General features: G+C 36.7%; 4 protein-coding genes across 5 annotated transcripts; 2 read left to right on the plus strand and 2 right to left on the minus strand.

Annotated features, from left to right (window-relative positions):
* The first annotated feature begins 453 nt into the window (after positions 1 to 453).
* On the plus strand, positions 454 to 2,420 carry Wdr82 (WD repeat domain 82). Its single transcript, XM_077432747.1, has one exon. The coding sequence runs from the start codon at positions 712 to 714 to the stop codon at positions 1,654 to 1,656; it is 945 nt and encodes a 314-aa protein (XP_077288873.1). The 5' UTR covers positions 454 to 711; the 3' UTR covers positions 1,657 to 2,420.
* AspRS-m (aspartyl-tRNA synthetase, mitochondrial) lies at positions 2,361 to 12,297 on the minus strand. Of its 2 annotated transcripts, XM_077432745.1 has the most exons (16): positions 12,197 to 12,297; positions 11,899 to 12,116; positions 11,722 to 11,820; positions 10,512 to 10,701; positions 10,240 to 10,418; positions 10,075 to 10,173; positions 9,898 to 9,999; positions 9,651 to 9,827; positions 9,357 to 9,577; positions 8,914 to 9,055; positions 7,719 to 7,852; positions 7,434 to 7,647; positions 7,028 to 7,345; positions 6,738 to 6,950; positions 2,977 to 3,160; positions 2,361 to 2,903 (listed from the first exon to the last, which is right to left on the minus strand). In XM_077432745.1, the coding sequence occupies exons 1-16, from the start codon at positions 12,231 to 12,233 to the stop codon at positions 2,707 to 2,709; spliced, it is 2,724 nt and encodes a 907-aa protein (XP_077288871.1). In that variant the 5' UTR covers positions 12,234 to 12,297; the 3' UTR covers positions 2,361 to 2,706. The 2 variants fall into 2 exon arrangements, with proteins under 2 accessions (XP_077288871.1, XP_077288872.1); XM_077432746.1 differs by lacking the exon at positions 11,722 to 11,820.
* Positions 12,298 to 12,984: 687 nt separating this feature from the next.
* Positions 12,985 to 14,091, plus strand: LOC143912708 (U6 snRNA-associated Sm-like protein LSm4). The gene is made up of 5 exons (XM_077432008.1): positions 12,985 to 13,042; positions 13,398 to 13,439; positions 13,513 to 13,611; positions 13,691 to 13,874; positions 13,954 to 14,091. Exons 1-5 carry the CDS (start codon positions 13,040 to 13,042, stop codon positions 14,043 to 14,045), a joined length of 420 nt encoding a protein of 139 aa, XP_077288134.1. The 5' UTR covers positions 12,985 to 13,039; the 3' UTR covers positions 14,046 to 14,091.
* ND-13A (NADH dehydrogenase (ubiquinone) 13 kDa A subunit) lies at positions 14,044 to 15,043 on the minus strand. The gene is made up of 3 exons (XM_077432007.1): positions 14,855 to 15,043; positions 14,571 to 14,747; positions 14,044 to 14,489 (listed from the first exon to the last, which is right to left on the minus strand). Exons 1-3 carry the CDS (start codon positions 15,032 to 15,034, stop codon positions 14,424 to 14,426), a joined length of 423 nt encoding a protein of 140 aa, XP_077288133.1. The 5' UTR covers positions 15,035 to 15,043; the 3' UTR covers positions 14,044 to 14,423.
* Between the last annotated feature and the right edge of the window lie 508 nt (positions 15,044 to 15,551).

Genomic DNA, 15,551 nt, shown 5'->3' on the forward strand with positions numbered 1-15,551 from the left:
TCCCAGTATAGTACATATTCAAGCTATTTTTGTTTTCATTTGATCACCGGTTTGGTTAACGAGCTACTACAGCCTGAATAATCTCTGCAGCCCCCCCACTACGAAATCTCACGAGCCGCTACTGGAATATACCCATATAAAATGTACCAAAGAATACTTTTCGTACGGCCGGATACCTGCTGAAGTCGGTACGTGCCGATTAGGTATGAACAGACCTTAATTCGAACGTTTCAAAAAAATATAAATTTTGACTTTTTATTGATTTTTATAATAATGTTACATTTAAAATAATCAAAGAAGATGTTCTTATAATTTAAATTTGAATATTGGTTATGTTCGAACGATTTGAATCATTGTCAAATGGCTTTTGAGCGCTGGTCAATCGAAACGGTGTTTAGTCTCGAATAAATATCACATGTGGCAACACCGCAAACGCGCGTGTTCTGCTAGTGTGCGTCGCATGTGTGTTGGCGATAGCGGTTCTGTGTGGTGTGGTTTGTTGCGGTGCTGTACGTGCGTTGTGTTGCGGCGTTGTGTCAGTGAGAGAGTGAGCCGGTTGCGGCTGATTCGGTCGCCACGGGGGGCTCTGGGGCCGCCGGGGGCTCAGGGGGCGCAGGGGGCGCGGGGGGCTCGGGCTCGGGCTCCACCGTCCCAGGCGTAGCGTCACGGGGGCGAGCGCGCGACTCGCGCCCCGCCGCCCCCCGCACCACCATGAAGCTCATCGACCAGGTGGTGCGCAGCTTCAAAGTCGCCAAAGTCTTCCGCGAGAACACCGACAAGATCAACAGCATCGACTTCTCGCCGAGCGGCGAAACCCTCATCTCCTGCTCGGAAGACGACCAGATCGTCATCTACGACTGCGAGAAGGGCACCCAGATGATCACAGTCAACAGCAAAAAGTACGGAGTGGATCTGATACACTTCACGCACGCCAAGAACACAGCCATCCACAGCTCCACTAAAGTAGACGACACCATTCGCTACCTGTCACTGCACGACAATAAATACATACGCTACTTTCCCGGACACACCAAGAAGGTAGTCACGTTATGTCTGTCCCCGGTCGAAGACACTTTCTTATCGGGGTCTTTGGATAAAACCCTACGCCTTTGGGATCTGCGCTCTCCCAACTGCCAAGGTTTGATGGCCCTGCCGGGAAGGCCGGTCGCCGCTTACGATCCAGAGGGTCTCATATTCGCCGCCGGAGTCAACTCCGAGAGCATCAAACTATACGACTTGCGCTCCTTCGAGAAAGGGCCGTTCATCACATTCAAATTAAATCAAGAAAAGGAATGCGACTGGACCGGATTGAAGTTCTCCAGAGACGGCAAGACGATGCTCATCAGCACCAACGGCTCCATCATTCGCTTAGTAGACGCTTTCCATGGCACGCCTCTGCAGACGTTTACCGGTCATTTGAACAACAAAGGCATACCGATCGAAGCCTCTTTCAGTCCCGATTCTCAATTCATCTTCAGCGGTTCGACCGATGGACGTGTCCACGTCTGGAACGCAGACACCGGCTACAAAGTTTGCGTTTTAAACGGCGACCATCCAGCGCCGATACAGTGTGTGCAGTTCAACCCCAAGTTCATGATGCTCGCTTCGGCTTGCACGAATATGGCCTTCTGGCTGCCGACCATTGAGGACGTTTAATAAACTTTTTGATATACAGTTATAATGTAAGAGAAGATTGATTGATTGATATGACGGATGCGATTTTTATTACGAATCCAAATAATTGTTGAAATGCTGTCACGTATTTAACGATGGATAATACAATCGATACGGTAGTATTTTGTTGACGGTTGCCGTACAAATTTTACGATTGATTTAACATATTTTCTTTTAAAAAATATATATTTTAATTTACGTGCAACAGGAGTGGGTGAAAAATAAAGTGGATGACTATAGTTTGAAATGATGAGTGTCCGTCCTTAGCAAAACTTTTCAACAGAGCTTATATTGTTATTCAAATCAGATTCACAAAGTAATAATATTTTTGTTGTGTCATTTTAAAATATTCATTGTATGTCGAAATACAAATCTGATTTTATTCTTGATGAGGGATGACGATATTTATGAATGCTTGTTTGTTGAATTGAATTTATCAATATTATATTATTATACTTTAAAAAACCCATTCCTGTCTAGCAATAATTTAATTTCTTTTAGAAGTGTATTTTTATCAATATGGTACAAGATTAAGTAAAAAACCGAAATTAATGACCCGAGGTCATCAAACTAAAACTAAATGAAGATTTTTAAAAATGCTTTGGAGTGTTTTTATTTCATCCAATCTTTCTTCACGTGATGTAATTTGTTCAGATTTTTCTTATATAAAATAAAAAAAAATGTTTACATACTGTAAATAGTTTAATTAAAGACTTTTTTTACTTAAATATATTAAACTATACAATCCACATATTTTTTAGACCATTTATTTAGGAAATTATTATAACTATTTGTCTGATGAAACTGCACACCTGTATGCAGTTCGCATAATGGACGTAACCCTCATGAGAAAAATTTCACTATTAATTTTATAAAATTTATATAATAAACTAAATTTACGTTCACATTGTTAAAAAAAAGATTTAAATCTCACAAGGGTTAGGTTCGTTACGCAGAGCTGTGTCCATTTGTGAATTCATTTTATGATTAAAATTTCGCTAATTTTCGTTTATCAACATATCCCAACTTTGATTAGACATCCGTTCGTAGTCTTTTCGGAGCTGGATCTATTGAATCAGGTACACAAATATTGTAAACGTCCAAATCCTTTTGAGTGAGATGACTCGGCGCACCAGATAAAGGATCCCGACCTTCGTGAGATTTGGGAAAAGCTATAACTTCTCTGATGGATTCGGCGCCGCAAGCAATCGCCACCAATCTATCAATACCTGCAATAAAAAACGCACAATGTTTATAAAGTCGATATACAAATTCGATACACTACGAAGATGATAAACTAACCGAGAGCAATTCCGGCGTGTGGAGGACAACCACTTTCAAGAGCCTTCAATAAATGTTCCAACGGCTCGGGTGAAATTTTCAACATTTCTAATACTTCTCGTTGGAGTTGACTGTTGTGTATTCTGACGGAACCTCCGGCGATTTCATTTCCAGCTAAAACCAAATCGTATGCTAAACTGCGTACCTGAAAATAAAACATTTCAATGTTAAAAAACCGTAAAAATTCTGGTCACTGGAAAAGTGAGTCATCAATCATTCAGAAATTTGAAACTAGTATTGTTTATTTTTTGAACATGATACTTGATGAATCGCTAGCATATGATATGATACTGTTTGCATATGATACTTGATGAATCACTAGAATGTAGGAATACCTGACTCGCTGTTTATATTATTTTCCCAAGTGATGAACCTACTATGAAATTTCAATAACATCACGAAAGATCCTTGTGGTTTACAAAGATAATGTTGTGTAAAGGTGGGTTCAGGATGCAAAGAAAGTCGCTTCACAGCATTTATTCAACGATCCCAGAGGTCCACACGGAACCACTGCTCACTCCAGAATAATCTGATCTCCTTATAAAGGACAAGTTGCACAGTGCAGCTTCCCCAATCCTTTAATGTGTCTATTGCAGTGGCGGCTCGTGATAATTTTTAGTGGCGGGGCTGCACTGAAAAGATGTCTAAAAAATGTCACCATAATTATTCTATCATGTCATGACAGGACAAAATAAGCACAATTTTTGGCGTACGACCACTTACATGTGGATTTAAGTATTATTGAAAAAAAAACTAGCAAAATTCACCACCCATTAAAGGGGTGCGTCCAAACGCGATGAAGATTTCGAAAAATACGCTGGTACTCCAGTAAGATTGCTAAAAAAAATTCGTTCTTGCTGGTTTCGCGACGCGGATTAAAAAAAACCCCAAAACCTTTCAAAAACTTAGCCCCCTAATTCGTAACGAAAAACATTAACCTGTTGACAATGCATCGATACATTGGTTGTTTAATCTGCCATAGCAGCTAGATAAGTTGCTTTTTTTATTTCAGCACTTATTTGTTCCCTACACACGTTCAAAATACAATCTAAAAGTTCATTTTGAATAGTTTTTGATGTCCCTTTAAAAACCGAAGAAGTTTTAAAATGTTTTTTTAAAGAATTGTCGAAATTTTGTGAATATTCTAGAAGCCCCCGAAAAACTCCTGGATTTTTTGAATTATCTGTTTCATCGTGTCCCCTCATTGGAATTTCAAATTTAACGTAATCAATAATTTTAAATAAAACATCCCGATTTTTTTTGACGTTTTCGTTATGCTTATCTATTTCCCGCCGACAAGCTTCCCAAAATCGTGAGATTACACACATTTTTTAAGTGTTCGACACTTCGTTTAAATGTTTTAAGTCAATAACTCCTGTTTTCGTCCAAGATGCTTCGCCTGGCGACTCGCCTCCAAACAAAAGACACGGATAACAAAATAACGCGTTTTTTTCTGTATATCTCGTTAACCAATTGTATTTTTTATAAATGTCTGGATTAAATTTTCGCGAGTAACTAAAAGATCTACTAGTTGCAGGCTGTGAAATAATTAAATTGGGCGTGAGGCAGCCTAATGCTTTTATAGCGACTTTTTCGGTAAGTTCTAGTCGCGAAAAGTGCAAATTTTGTAAATATTTTACTGAATTCTTTTGTTCTTCCTTTTTTAAAAGAAAAAAAATCTTAATATATTTAAATAAAATTACGAGAAAAAGTTAAACAGATTTGAAACAAGTTTGCTGTTATCAAAATGAAAACGACTCACCGAAGATTTGATGAGGGCTCGTACACAACCAATTAAGAGTAACGAAAACGAATAAAGCTGTGATCGTGCGATTCAACTAATCAAATGTAAGATCAAGCGCGCGAAATCTTAAACAAACTGACAGATGAATGTCGTTTAACAGGCGAAGGCTGCCGACTGTCCAGCCCAAAACGGCAGAGTGAGTGAAAGAGAAAGAGCTATCTGCAGTTGCAAATAGCTCTTTCTCTTTCTCGTTCCGAAACTCCGGGCTGCGCAGCGTTCAGCGCGGCGCTGTAACACTTTACAGCCAGTACAGCAACATTTTAATTCATCTGTCACCATACAAGTTAGTGGGGTCTTCGAAACGGTCAACATTACTTACAATATCACCCTTTTGGATATGGGTGATATTGTAAGTAATATTTACTCTGTCGAAGGCCCCAATAGTTCGTCCATCCAACTAATAAAAAAAAATATCATTAATAAATAAAATATTAAATGTATTATTAAACATATATCTTAGAATTTTATAGGAGGGGCTGCAGCCCGGCAGCCCATTAGGACGAGCCGCCACTGGTCTATTGTTTACGCACGCACTCGACCAGGTCTGTGAGAACTCCAGCGTATCCTTTGTTCGGGCACTTATTGAGTCCCGTTAGTCTAATCCGGGGTGTCTATTGTTCACCCATGAATACACTTACATAGACAGTGGATACTCTCTCTCATGTTCTCATGTTACAATAATATATACATATGAACGGAAAGGATGTGTATGTTTTATTGCATCGACAAGTATGGAGTGAATATCATATGCATGCTCATTCGTACTCGATTATTTTATCTCATAAGCCGCTTAATGAATTGGACTGAAACTGTTATACATACAATAGGCATAAATATTTTATAAAATCGTATTTTTTTAAATACGTTTAGTTGGAATTCAAAACGGCTCATATATACAAACATGGAAAATGCCAGAAGTAAATATTTATATAAATATATGGTCACATAAATAGTGGTAACGTACAAGATATGGTGAATCTATACCTAAAGGCATAGGTTTGTAGACTAGAATACAGGTATTCCCCGACTTACGACGGATTTTTCGACAGGGTCGACCCGCTCCTTCCTGTGATTGGCTACTCTTTGCAATGCAACGGAAATATTCCACGTATTGCAAACGAAATATACACGTATTCGTTTGTGGTTCAATACAAATTCATCTAAATGTGAATCAAAACGGGCACGCGTTGTGCCAAATTGACGCTTCATCTTTCTTTTCACACGCATCCACATTTTGCGTATGTATTTCACTATCATTTGGATCCACGAAATTATAAACACTTTTACCGGAATTCGGAATATTTCCGTACGCTGCCCAACCGTCCGAAATTATATGCGAACCAGGCAGTATATGTCGGAGTATTTGATCAGGTAAAAGTCGAGTTAATTCAGGGCACGGCATTACTATTGGCATCGCAAAGAGTAGCCAATCACAGGAAGGAGCGAGTCGACCGAGCCTAGAGGGTCCGCCCTGTCGATAATTCCGACTTTTGTCCATCAAAATATAATTTCTCGAAAATATATACACCATTTCACTTCTCTCAAAAGGCAGTGGCTGTGGTAACGGCAGCCTATGATTTGATAGTAATTAAAAAAAAATCATTTTATGAAAATCGGTGGTTTTTTCTTTCGGCCGCAAGCCGAGGACTATCAGTATGTAATTCGGACTTTACAAAACGTTCTAGTAGAAGTATAGATCCATCAAATCAAGTCAAAAATTATCACACAACTACTATTTCTTTAGATATAGGTTTTTCATTCCAAATTGACTCATTTTCATTTCGAATTTCAAATTATTTGAAATGAAAAAGGTTCAATTTGAAATGAAAATGGGTCAATTTGGAATGAAAAACCTGTATAATCGAATATTGACAGTGGACTATTTCTTCAATATATAAAAACTAATTCGTAAAAGTACCTTCAATGGATTAGTTTTAAGTAAATGGAAATCATCAGGATGCGGCGCCGTGAAAGGATGGTGGCAAGTTTCCAGTTGATTATCGTCACCTTTGTTGAAAAGAGGAAAGTCAATAACCCACATTGGAGTTTCTGCAGATGATGTTTGTTCCAATTGATTGTTGGTTTTAGCCTGTTCTCCTAATTTCGACCGTATTTCTCCCAAACACCAACACTGAAATAAATAAAATTCAACTCAACCGCACCTTTTATCACATTGAAAGTCTTAAAAACAACACAAAATTGCCTTACGACTTTATCTTTAGGACCGTAAGCTATGAATAAAGTCTCTCCGATGGAAAGTTCAAGTTCTGCAGCGATCACTTGCATAACATCCTTGCCTAAAATAGCAATTGACGTGCACCATTGATCGAGTGGCTGTTTTATACGTGAGCATATCAAACGGACATTCGGAAATCTTTCTATAGCGGACTCTTGCAAAGACTTTTTAAAATTGTTCGATATATTTATATTCATCTTTTGGCGTACGACGATCGCAAAGGCACCGAAATCTTCAACGTTGCTGCTTAAATTTCCATTGGTGTTGAGGTGATTTGTTATATTTTGGAGCTGCAATGAGTGTCAATCTGGTGATATATATATATTGGTGTATTTCTAAATATGATTAATTTATGCCACACTTTTCAAATTTGCATACTAGTAAATCGTAAGATGTGTCCGGTTTGTCTGTGCCGTATTTGGATAAGATTTCTTGATAAGTAAAACATGGGAACGGCGACGGTAGTGGATGAGGCCACGAGCAACGAACTAAATCTTCTACCAGAGACATTATATTTTCACGGCTTGCGAAAGACATTTCTATATCCATCTGTGTGAATTCGGGCTGTCGATCTATTCGTGTCGCCTCATCTCTGAAAACAATACGTGATTGTTTTACAACAATTGATCACAAAAGGGATTCGTTTATTACTAAAATTAATACCTGTAACATCTAGCTACTTGAAAATATCTATCTATAGCACCTGCCATTAACATTTGTTTGTGTTGTTGAGGACTCTGTATCAACGAGTAAAATTGTCCTTTGTGTCGAGTCGGAACTATGAATTCCTTAGCGCCCTTTTATAACAAGAAACATTTTTAGTTGAGGAAAATTTCATTAGATTTATATGTATATGTTGCAGTTCAAGTGTACATTTCGTTCGCTCATGAACATACTAGTTTGTTCATACACAAACCAATCTGGCCAGCTGTGGTGTATACAAAAGAACAAATTGACAAACGAACTACATACACAGTTTGTTCATGCACAAACTATCAGGCATAATTCTTAATCGTTTCTCTCATTCTTTATGAATGTTTGCTTAGCTTGGGTTGCAATATTTTCAATATTAGCAAAGGCGGAATTTATAGCAACGTTGTAGTATGGCTTCCATAGGATTTCCCTTTGAAATACTTGGCGTTTTGGCAGCTAAAAGTTATATTTGATTCATCATCTTCAAATACTCACCAGAATGATTCTGGTGAGTATTTGAAGATAGTTAGGAATATAGCACAACTTGTACGATCCCGAATCGAGGTCGATGATCTCATGTATTTCCCCACAAAACACAAATCGCACGATTACATCATACAAGCATGCAGAGAAATATTGTCTTGTCTGAAATATCTTTGTTAATATAAGGGCAAAGACACAATTCGACTCACTCCAAATAAACAACACATAAACCAAGCTCATCATATAGCTACGCACCAAACAACCTCGAGAGCATGATCTCACCAGCCAAGCTACGCATCGCACAACCAACCAGGATATAAACCAGCGCACCTGCCTCGAACGCCGGTAAGCCAGCCCACTCCTCCGAAGTCGAGCAACTATCTCCTTCGCCGTATATACAACAATCCTTGTATACTGAACATAAGTAAAGATCCTCTTAAAAATTCAATTTGGATGTTTATAGGACAGACACGGCCAAACATAAACCTTCCCTGCCTATATAAGTGACCTCCGACTACCAAAATCGTACCTACGCTGCAACCTACACCATCTGCCTACAAGAGTTTTCGATTGCTAGCATTTAAATTAAAGCCAATATTTTGTGTATGTACAAACTAGTATGTTCATGAACGAACCGGAGTGAACGCTTGAATTGTAACATATGTATATTATATTTTTATACCCCAGGAGTACGGCAAAAAAGCGTAGGCGTTTCTACTTCGACGAATTCGTGCGTATCTACTAGGAACTTTCTCATTTTCATTAGAATATTTGAACGAGTTCTCAGATTGCTCTGCATTTCAGGATACCTAAGATATAAATACCTGCGGGCGAAAATTATGATATTATGGTATGTCTAAGAAGTATGACAGTGGACGAGCGACTGAAAAAGTTGTAATAGGATAGAAAATCATATAGAATGAAACGGAATGAGTCGAAAGTGATTTGAGCCAGAGGAATAGTTGTGGATTCACGATCCACTTTGATTCCTTCTACACTCTCTTGAAAATCAATCTCAATCTTCATAATACATTTATTATTAGATTTCTTAACCACATTTCAGTCTTTATCTCTTAACTTGCCCACTATGTCAATATTTTCATGTGTTGATAATATAATACATACCTATGACGTAAATGCAACTGTTCTTTTGGTTTGTTGAACGATCGTATTTGAAATGGGGCAAAAGTAGCTGGGTTTAAAACTTTCAACGAATTTATTAACACTTCTATTTCTCCAGTATCCATATTAGGATTTATCGATGACGCCGGTCGAGCCCCGACGTGACCTTTCACTTCTAAAGTCGACTCTAATGGAATGTTGTGAATGGAGTATGCTTGGACATTCTAAAACGATCAACATATGTACATAGTACTAATTCTAATGATGATATTTACACCGTATTGAAATCTTACGAACTTCATCGGATATAATGCATTGGGTAACACCGTAAGAATCACGTATAGTGAAAAACTTTCCAAGGCGACAATGCTCTAACCAACCGCATAACGTAATTTGCTGTCCGACATGTTCAATGTTGAGTTCTCCGCAAGTATGAGTTCGCCAAGTGTGGGAGTTGATACCAGTTTCATTTGGCTGAAAAATTATAAAGTAATGATCTATCAAGATATCTATAAATTGGCCTTTAAATAAATTTAAATAAAACCTTTGGCTCGTCTATTTCTTCATCTAATATTGGTACAGGTAAATTGGGATCTAGTTTGATAATTTCGTTGACTAATATTTCGATATCACCGCCACCTTCTTGCTAAAATGATATATATGCAATATAACGTTTATTTAATTACACATGGTGATGTAGACTGACATTGACGATTATTACCATGTTAACTTGAGACGTGGGCCTTGCCATTACAGTTCCTACAACTTGTAAAACATCCTCGGATGTAATGGTTTTGAGAACATTTTGAAGCTCAGGTTTCTGTAATACAAAGTTTATGAATAATCTATTTAAAATTGATGCGTGTATTTTAAATAATACACGTACAACTATTGGAATTAGGCATTGTATGATTCCATGCCCGTCTTTAAGCTTGATGAATCTTGGTAAATGTTGACCGTGTATCCAACCGATCAGAGTGACTTTGCGTCCGACATCGTCAGAGCTGAAGTCGCCACAAGTTTCTGCTCTATTTTGCATTTGTAAAATTAGGCTCTCACTTCCTTCTGAAAAATTTCAGCATAAAATTACATATGTATACAGAGATTCGCATAAATTATATGTAGGTATATGATTTTATATATATTTTAGATATTTACTGCACTTTGTGTACTCTTCCGTCGTGAGAGATTTGGCGTAAGCGGATGTGGTGTAGTTTCGAACGGAAGCTGTCTGTGAATTTATCATCTTCCCTCTGATGTTTTTGTCATTTTTGATAAAATTACCACGATTGACACGTACCATAACAACTTCTTGAATAGAAACTTCTACTTGACCGGTGACCATAGTCTGTACAAATAAGTAAAACAAAATATTCTCAATGCATGTTTTTTAAATGTCAATTTTATTATTACTATGAAAATATTATAAGTTTTAAAAATATGTATGTATGTATATTTTTTTCTAATATATTTATACAACGAAAAATCTAAAATTTCTAATATTGTATATCATGGTGCCTAAATTAGTGAAAATCATTCAAACTTTTCAGATACATTATGTTATAATCATCATCATTATATACAGTAGAACCTCGATTATCCAGATTGTTAAAAACTTTATGTAGAATATAAAAAAAAAATGTTTACGTCCATGATGGCATAACATTAAACGGACAATGAATCATAAATGCATAACATAAAAATTTGAAAATAAGACAATTTTCATCAAAATTCAATACTCAAACGACGTTTGTTTCTTAAAAATTGAATTACTCAATAAAGAATAATTTAAAATTGATCTTCATGTTTATTTATTTATTTATTTTAAACAGACCATTGTGGCATAACAGGAATTCCTAAAGCGCCACAATGGTCAAAAAAAATATAACACAAAAAAAAAAAAAAAAAAAAAACAAAATAACAATTAAATAAAATAAAATAAATAAAATGTTTATAACATTTATAAAATGTTATATAAATGTATATGTAAATGTAAACAAAAAATAATAATTCATACTGAATGTATTCGTCTTTCCCTGTCAATCGTAATTCTTTCGATTATCCGGACTACTTTCATTCCCAATTAGTCTGGATAATCGAGGTTCTACTCTATAGTCATTCATCACCTGCTGAGTAAAAGCCTACAATATACTCTCATCCATTTCACCCAGCTTCCTTGTTACAATAATAGTAACCTTTCCAAATACTATTGCATTCTTCAAAATGAATCTCCATCTTATAGAAATTCTTATTATATATTTCCCACTTTCATAATTCTCTCGGTCCATCTTTACGAATGTTCAATCAAGAAACCACCATTTTCTACATATATGCTGGCAAGCAATACTGCATTACATAATATAATGACCTCGTTAATAGCTCCACCGGGACGGGATAAAACCCACCCGATGACAGATATGAAGGAACGTAGAGGCAAATTGGAGAGACGTTTGTTGATGTCGGGTCGCTGAAACAAGTATAATGTCCCGGTACAATAACACAATGTGACTGGAAAAAAGTAGCAAGTAAAGTCTCGCTATCATACTTCATCGGGGATGACGAGTTGTGTGGTCCCATGGGCGTCTCTCAGCAGCAAAAACCGACCGAGGCGTTTCTCCTGTACGCTACCAGCTAGCTCGACCAGGGCGCCAATGTGCTGGGTGCGAAGTTCTCCACAGCTGACTCGACGAGGCATCGTCTCGAAAGGCTCCATTGGGTAGCCAGGGTTTGGGAATGATCTGAAAGGCCGCCGTATGGGGAAACCTGAAATTATATTATTTTTCTGGATGAATCTGACGGTGATGCTTCTTGGAGATTGGTGTGGAGTGAAACATGGTACTGACCATCAGCGACGCGGGCGGCCGCTCGCCACATTGTCATTTTATTGAAAATCTCTGAATTTAGCCTGAAAACAGATTTGACTTCTATAAACTAATTTGACATCGGCATTTTTGGCCAAAAGCTCAACAGTATTCAAGCTAAAAAAAAAATACATAACAAAGATAGAATTTATATTATACATATAGAGTTTCCTTTCACATACTTATGGAGATTGAATATGTGTTTATGTGGAGACTGCGTACTCGAGATTGAGGTAGTATGTATGTGTACTGGAGAGGATGATAATTTCATTTATAATTTTTACAAAGTTGTTTATTGTTATTATATTTAATTTATATGGGATAAACTGACATCTCGGCTTCAGTCTCGTAAGTAGCTATGTGGGTCGACTGCCCGATTGGTGGTTGAATAAGAACTGCTACTGACTGAGGAGAACATCATTTGTTCCTGAATTCAGGTGTTTCGAATTACTAAAATTTTGCACCTGTGTGCGATTCCCTCCACACTTTTCTATTTAAAGCCAGAATGGAGCTTTTGTGAAATTTTAAGATGTCGGCATAGATATAGAATTATTCTATATCTATGGCTACGTCCACACTACCGATATCTACACCCGATATTTGCGAATTTTTCCATAACCAATTCCTAAATAGCAACTACAGGTTGCAAATGGGAACTGGATATGGAAAATTCGAGAATGTCGGGTGTAGATATCGGTAGTGTGGACGTAGCCTATGGATATCAGGGAAAAGAAATAGATTTTGTAATCAAAGTATTAATGGTAAGAAATAGAGATGTTTTGGCCATAGTTGTCATTAAAGTGGCGGCTTAGCGAGACCGGCATCATGGTTAGTTTTTGCTGTTTAATTAACAAATTCAACATATTTTACTTTATTTTCATAATAGATATGAGTGACCTAGTGTTATTTTTCATTTTGAAATTATCATGTCGTATATTGTTTACAAACGTATATAATACGTATACCATACATATATTTTGTGGTTAATTTTATTTGAATTGCTTTAATCATTTAAATGATAAATGGTAAAAATATTAACGCTGTAAATATAAATATTTAATATTATGGTAAGGTTATATAAAAAAAAAAAAAAATCAATAAATTCAAAATTATGATCTACCTCTCATCCATACATACATGTATGCAACAATAGATTTTTAATCTTATGAATTATCACTTTTAGCTTCCACTATCGTTGTTGAGAACTGCTCAGAATCATCCTATGGTAAGTAAATCACATTATTGTTTTTAAGTGGGTAGTTGAAAATATTTATAAAATGTATTCATTGAATTTTCAGTTAGTTGAATTAAAAAATGGAGAAACGTACAATGGACATTTAGTGAGTTGTGATAACTGGATGAATATTAACCTCCGAGAAGTTATCTGCACTTCGAGAGTAAGTTTTGTTATATCAATAATTGTACAAGTATTATTGTGTATTTTGCTGTATTGTTAACCAAAGAACTTACGATCAGGATGGTGACAAATTTTGGAGGATGCCAGAATGCTACATTAGGGGGAGTACTATAAAATATTTACGCATCCCCGATGAAGTCATCGATATGGTCAAAGAGGAAACCCAAATGAAGGCCAGAGGACGTGGCGACATGAAAGGCAGAGGAGGGCAGAATCAAAGATCGGGCCGTGGATCAGGAAGAGGTTATTATTTATTTAATGCTGCTCAATGTTGTGCGAGTCTTATTGAATCAAAAATTTAATGTTTTGTAATGTATTTTAGGTACATTCGGTGGACGAGGAGGCCGTCCAAACCCTCTTGGTCGTGGAGGCGGACCCGGTAGAAACCCACAAAATAAGCCCAAACAAAAATAAAACATAATGTACTACTTTATTTTTAATTTATCAATAAATTTACGTGTAAACATAATCGCTTCATTTTTTTTTACTTTTGTACAATATTCGCATTTTTAATAAATTTATTTTTCGGTACACTTTAAATATCAAAAGACAATTTTTTAAAATTTTATTTTATTTAGTACACATCTGTTCAACAACTTAACTACTGAAATTAAAATTAAAACAAATATTCTATCAACATTTTTCTTTTTCTTTTATTTTACATTTCTGGCAGTTTTGTCCTCATATTATTTAAATTAATTGTCGAAACGATGATCATGTAAAAAATTTGATAGATACTCTTATAGCCTTTCTATACATAAATGAAATAAAATAAATAGTTTCACTGAAACTTCAGTGGTGGTCTTCTTTCACAAATCGTAGACCGCAATATCCACAAGAATGATCTCCTGGTTTGTCCTAAAACAATCGATCATATAATATAGACAGGAAGCTTTATATAAATTGTATCATTTTCAATGAAAATGAATTTAGACTTACTAAATTGATATAGACTCTAGGGTGGCCTTCAGGACCACTTCCTCCATCGCACCAAACAACTCTACTACCGCTCTTCTTCGGTGGCACTTCAGCTATGAGATTGACAGCCCAATTTTGATTGACTTGTTTGGGAGCATCGACAAATCTGGCCATTCTGTAATCGTCTTTATCCCATTTCTAAAAATATAAAACACATTTGAATCGGTTAACGTTCGGTAAAAGTAACCTCAACGGTATTGGTTGTGTGTTATGTAAGGTGAGGTGGTGTGTATGGTGGTGATCACCTGTCCGGTGTGTGTAGTCTTATCTTCGGGAAGCCAAGATGCATTCCTGACCAGCACCAGATTCCTGGCTGTCACCGATCGAGTGACAGCAGCTCGTAAAGATACGCACACAGACATGTCGATTGCACTGAATCTGTCTGCTGACAACCAGACAACTGACACTAATCCGTCGATATGCATTCACCTTATGACCATACACCAATTTTCAAAACAAATGAAAACTTGCGATATTTCTTTTATACGTGTTTATAAATTACGATTAGTAGTTTATTACAAGCTATTAACATCAAGTCCACAAGGGTGTGCATTGAGAATGTATTTTGTCTCCTTGACGCTTAATGACTGGGAGGAAGGGATAAAAGCATATCCATTCTCAAATACGCCGATGATAACATTATCATAGCCAACTCCGAAAAGGAAAATTATATTTTATGGTTCGGTGATTACATCGCTTAAGTGAATCGCTATCAGGATAACCGTCACTACGAAAATCGCGTGCGCGGATCTCCCGGCGCACGAAAATTCGGCGTACAGAAAACTGTGCAAATATTATAGCGCGAATATTTTTTTGGTAATTGGATTAGTCACATTGCCATCGCCCAAAAGACAATTTTTGTCATGAAAATCGCGAATTCATAATATTTGGAACTCGAGTTCTCGTTAGTATGATAATTATCGTGAGTATTACGGAATTTTC

This window comes from Arctopsyche grandis, chromosome 6 (genome assembly GCF_051622035.1).
Source record: "Arctopsyche grandis isolate Sample6627 chromosome 6, ASM5162203v2, whole genome shotgun sequence".
Classification (NCBI taxonomy): Eukaryota; Metazoa; Arthropoda; class Insecta; order Trichoptera; family Hydropsychidae; genus Arctopsyche; species Arctopsyche grandis.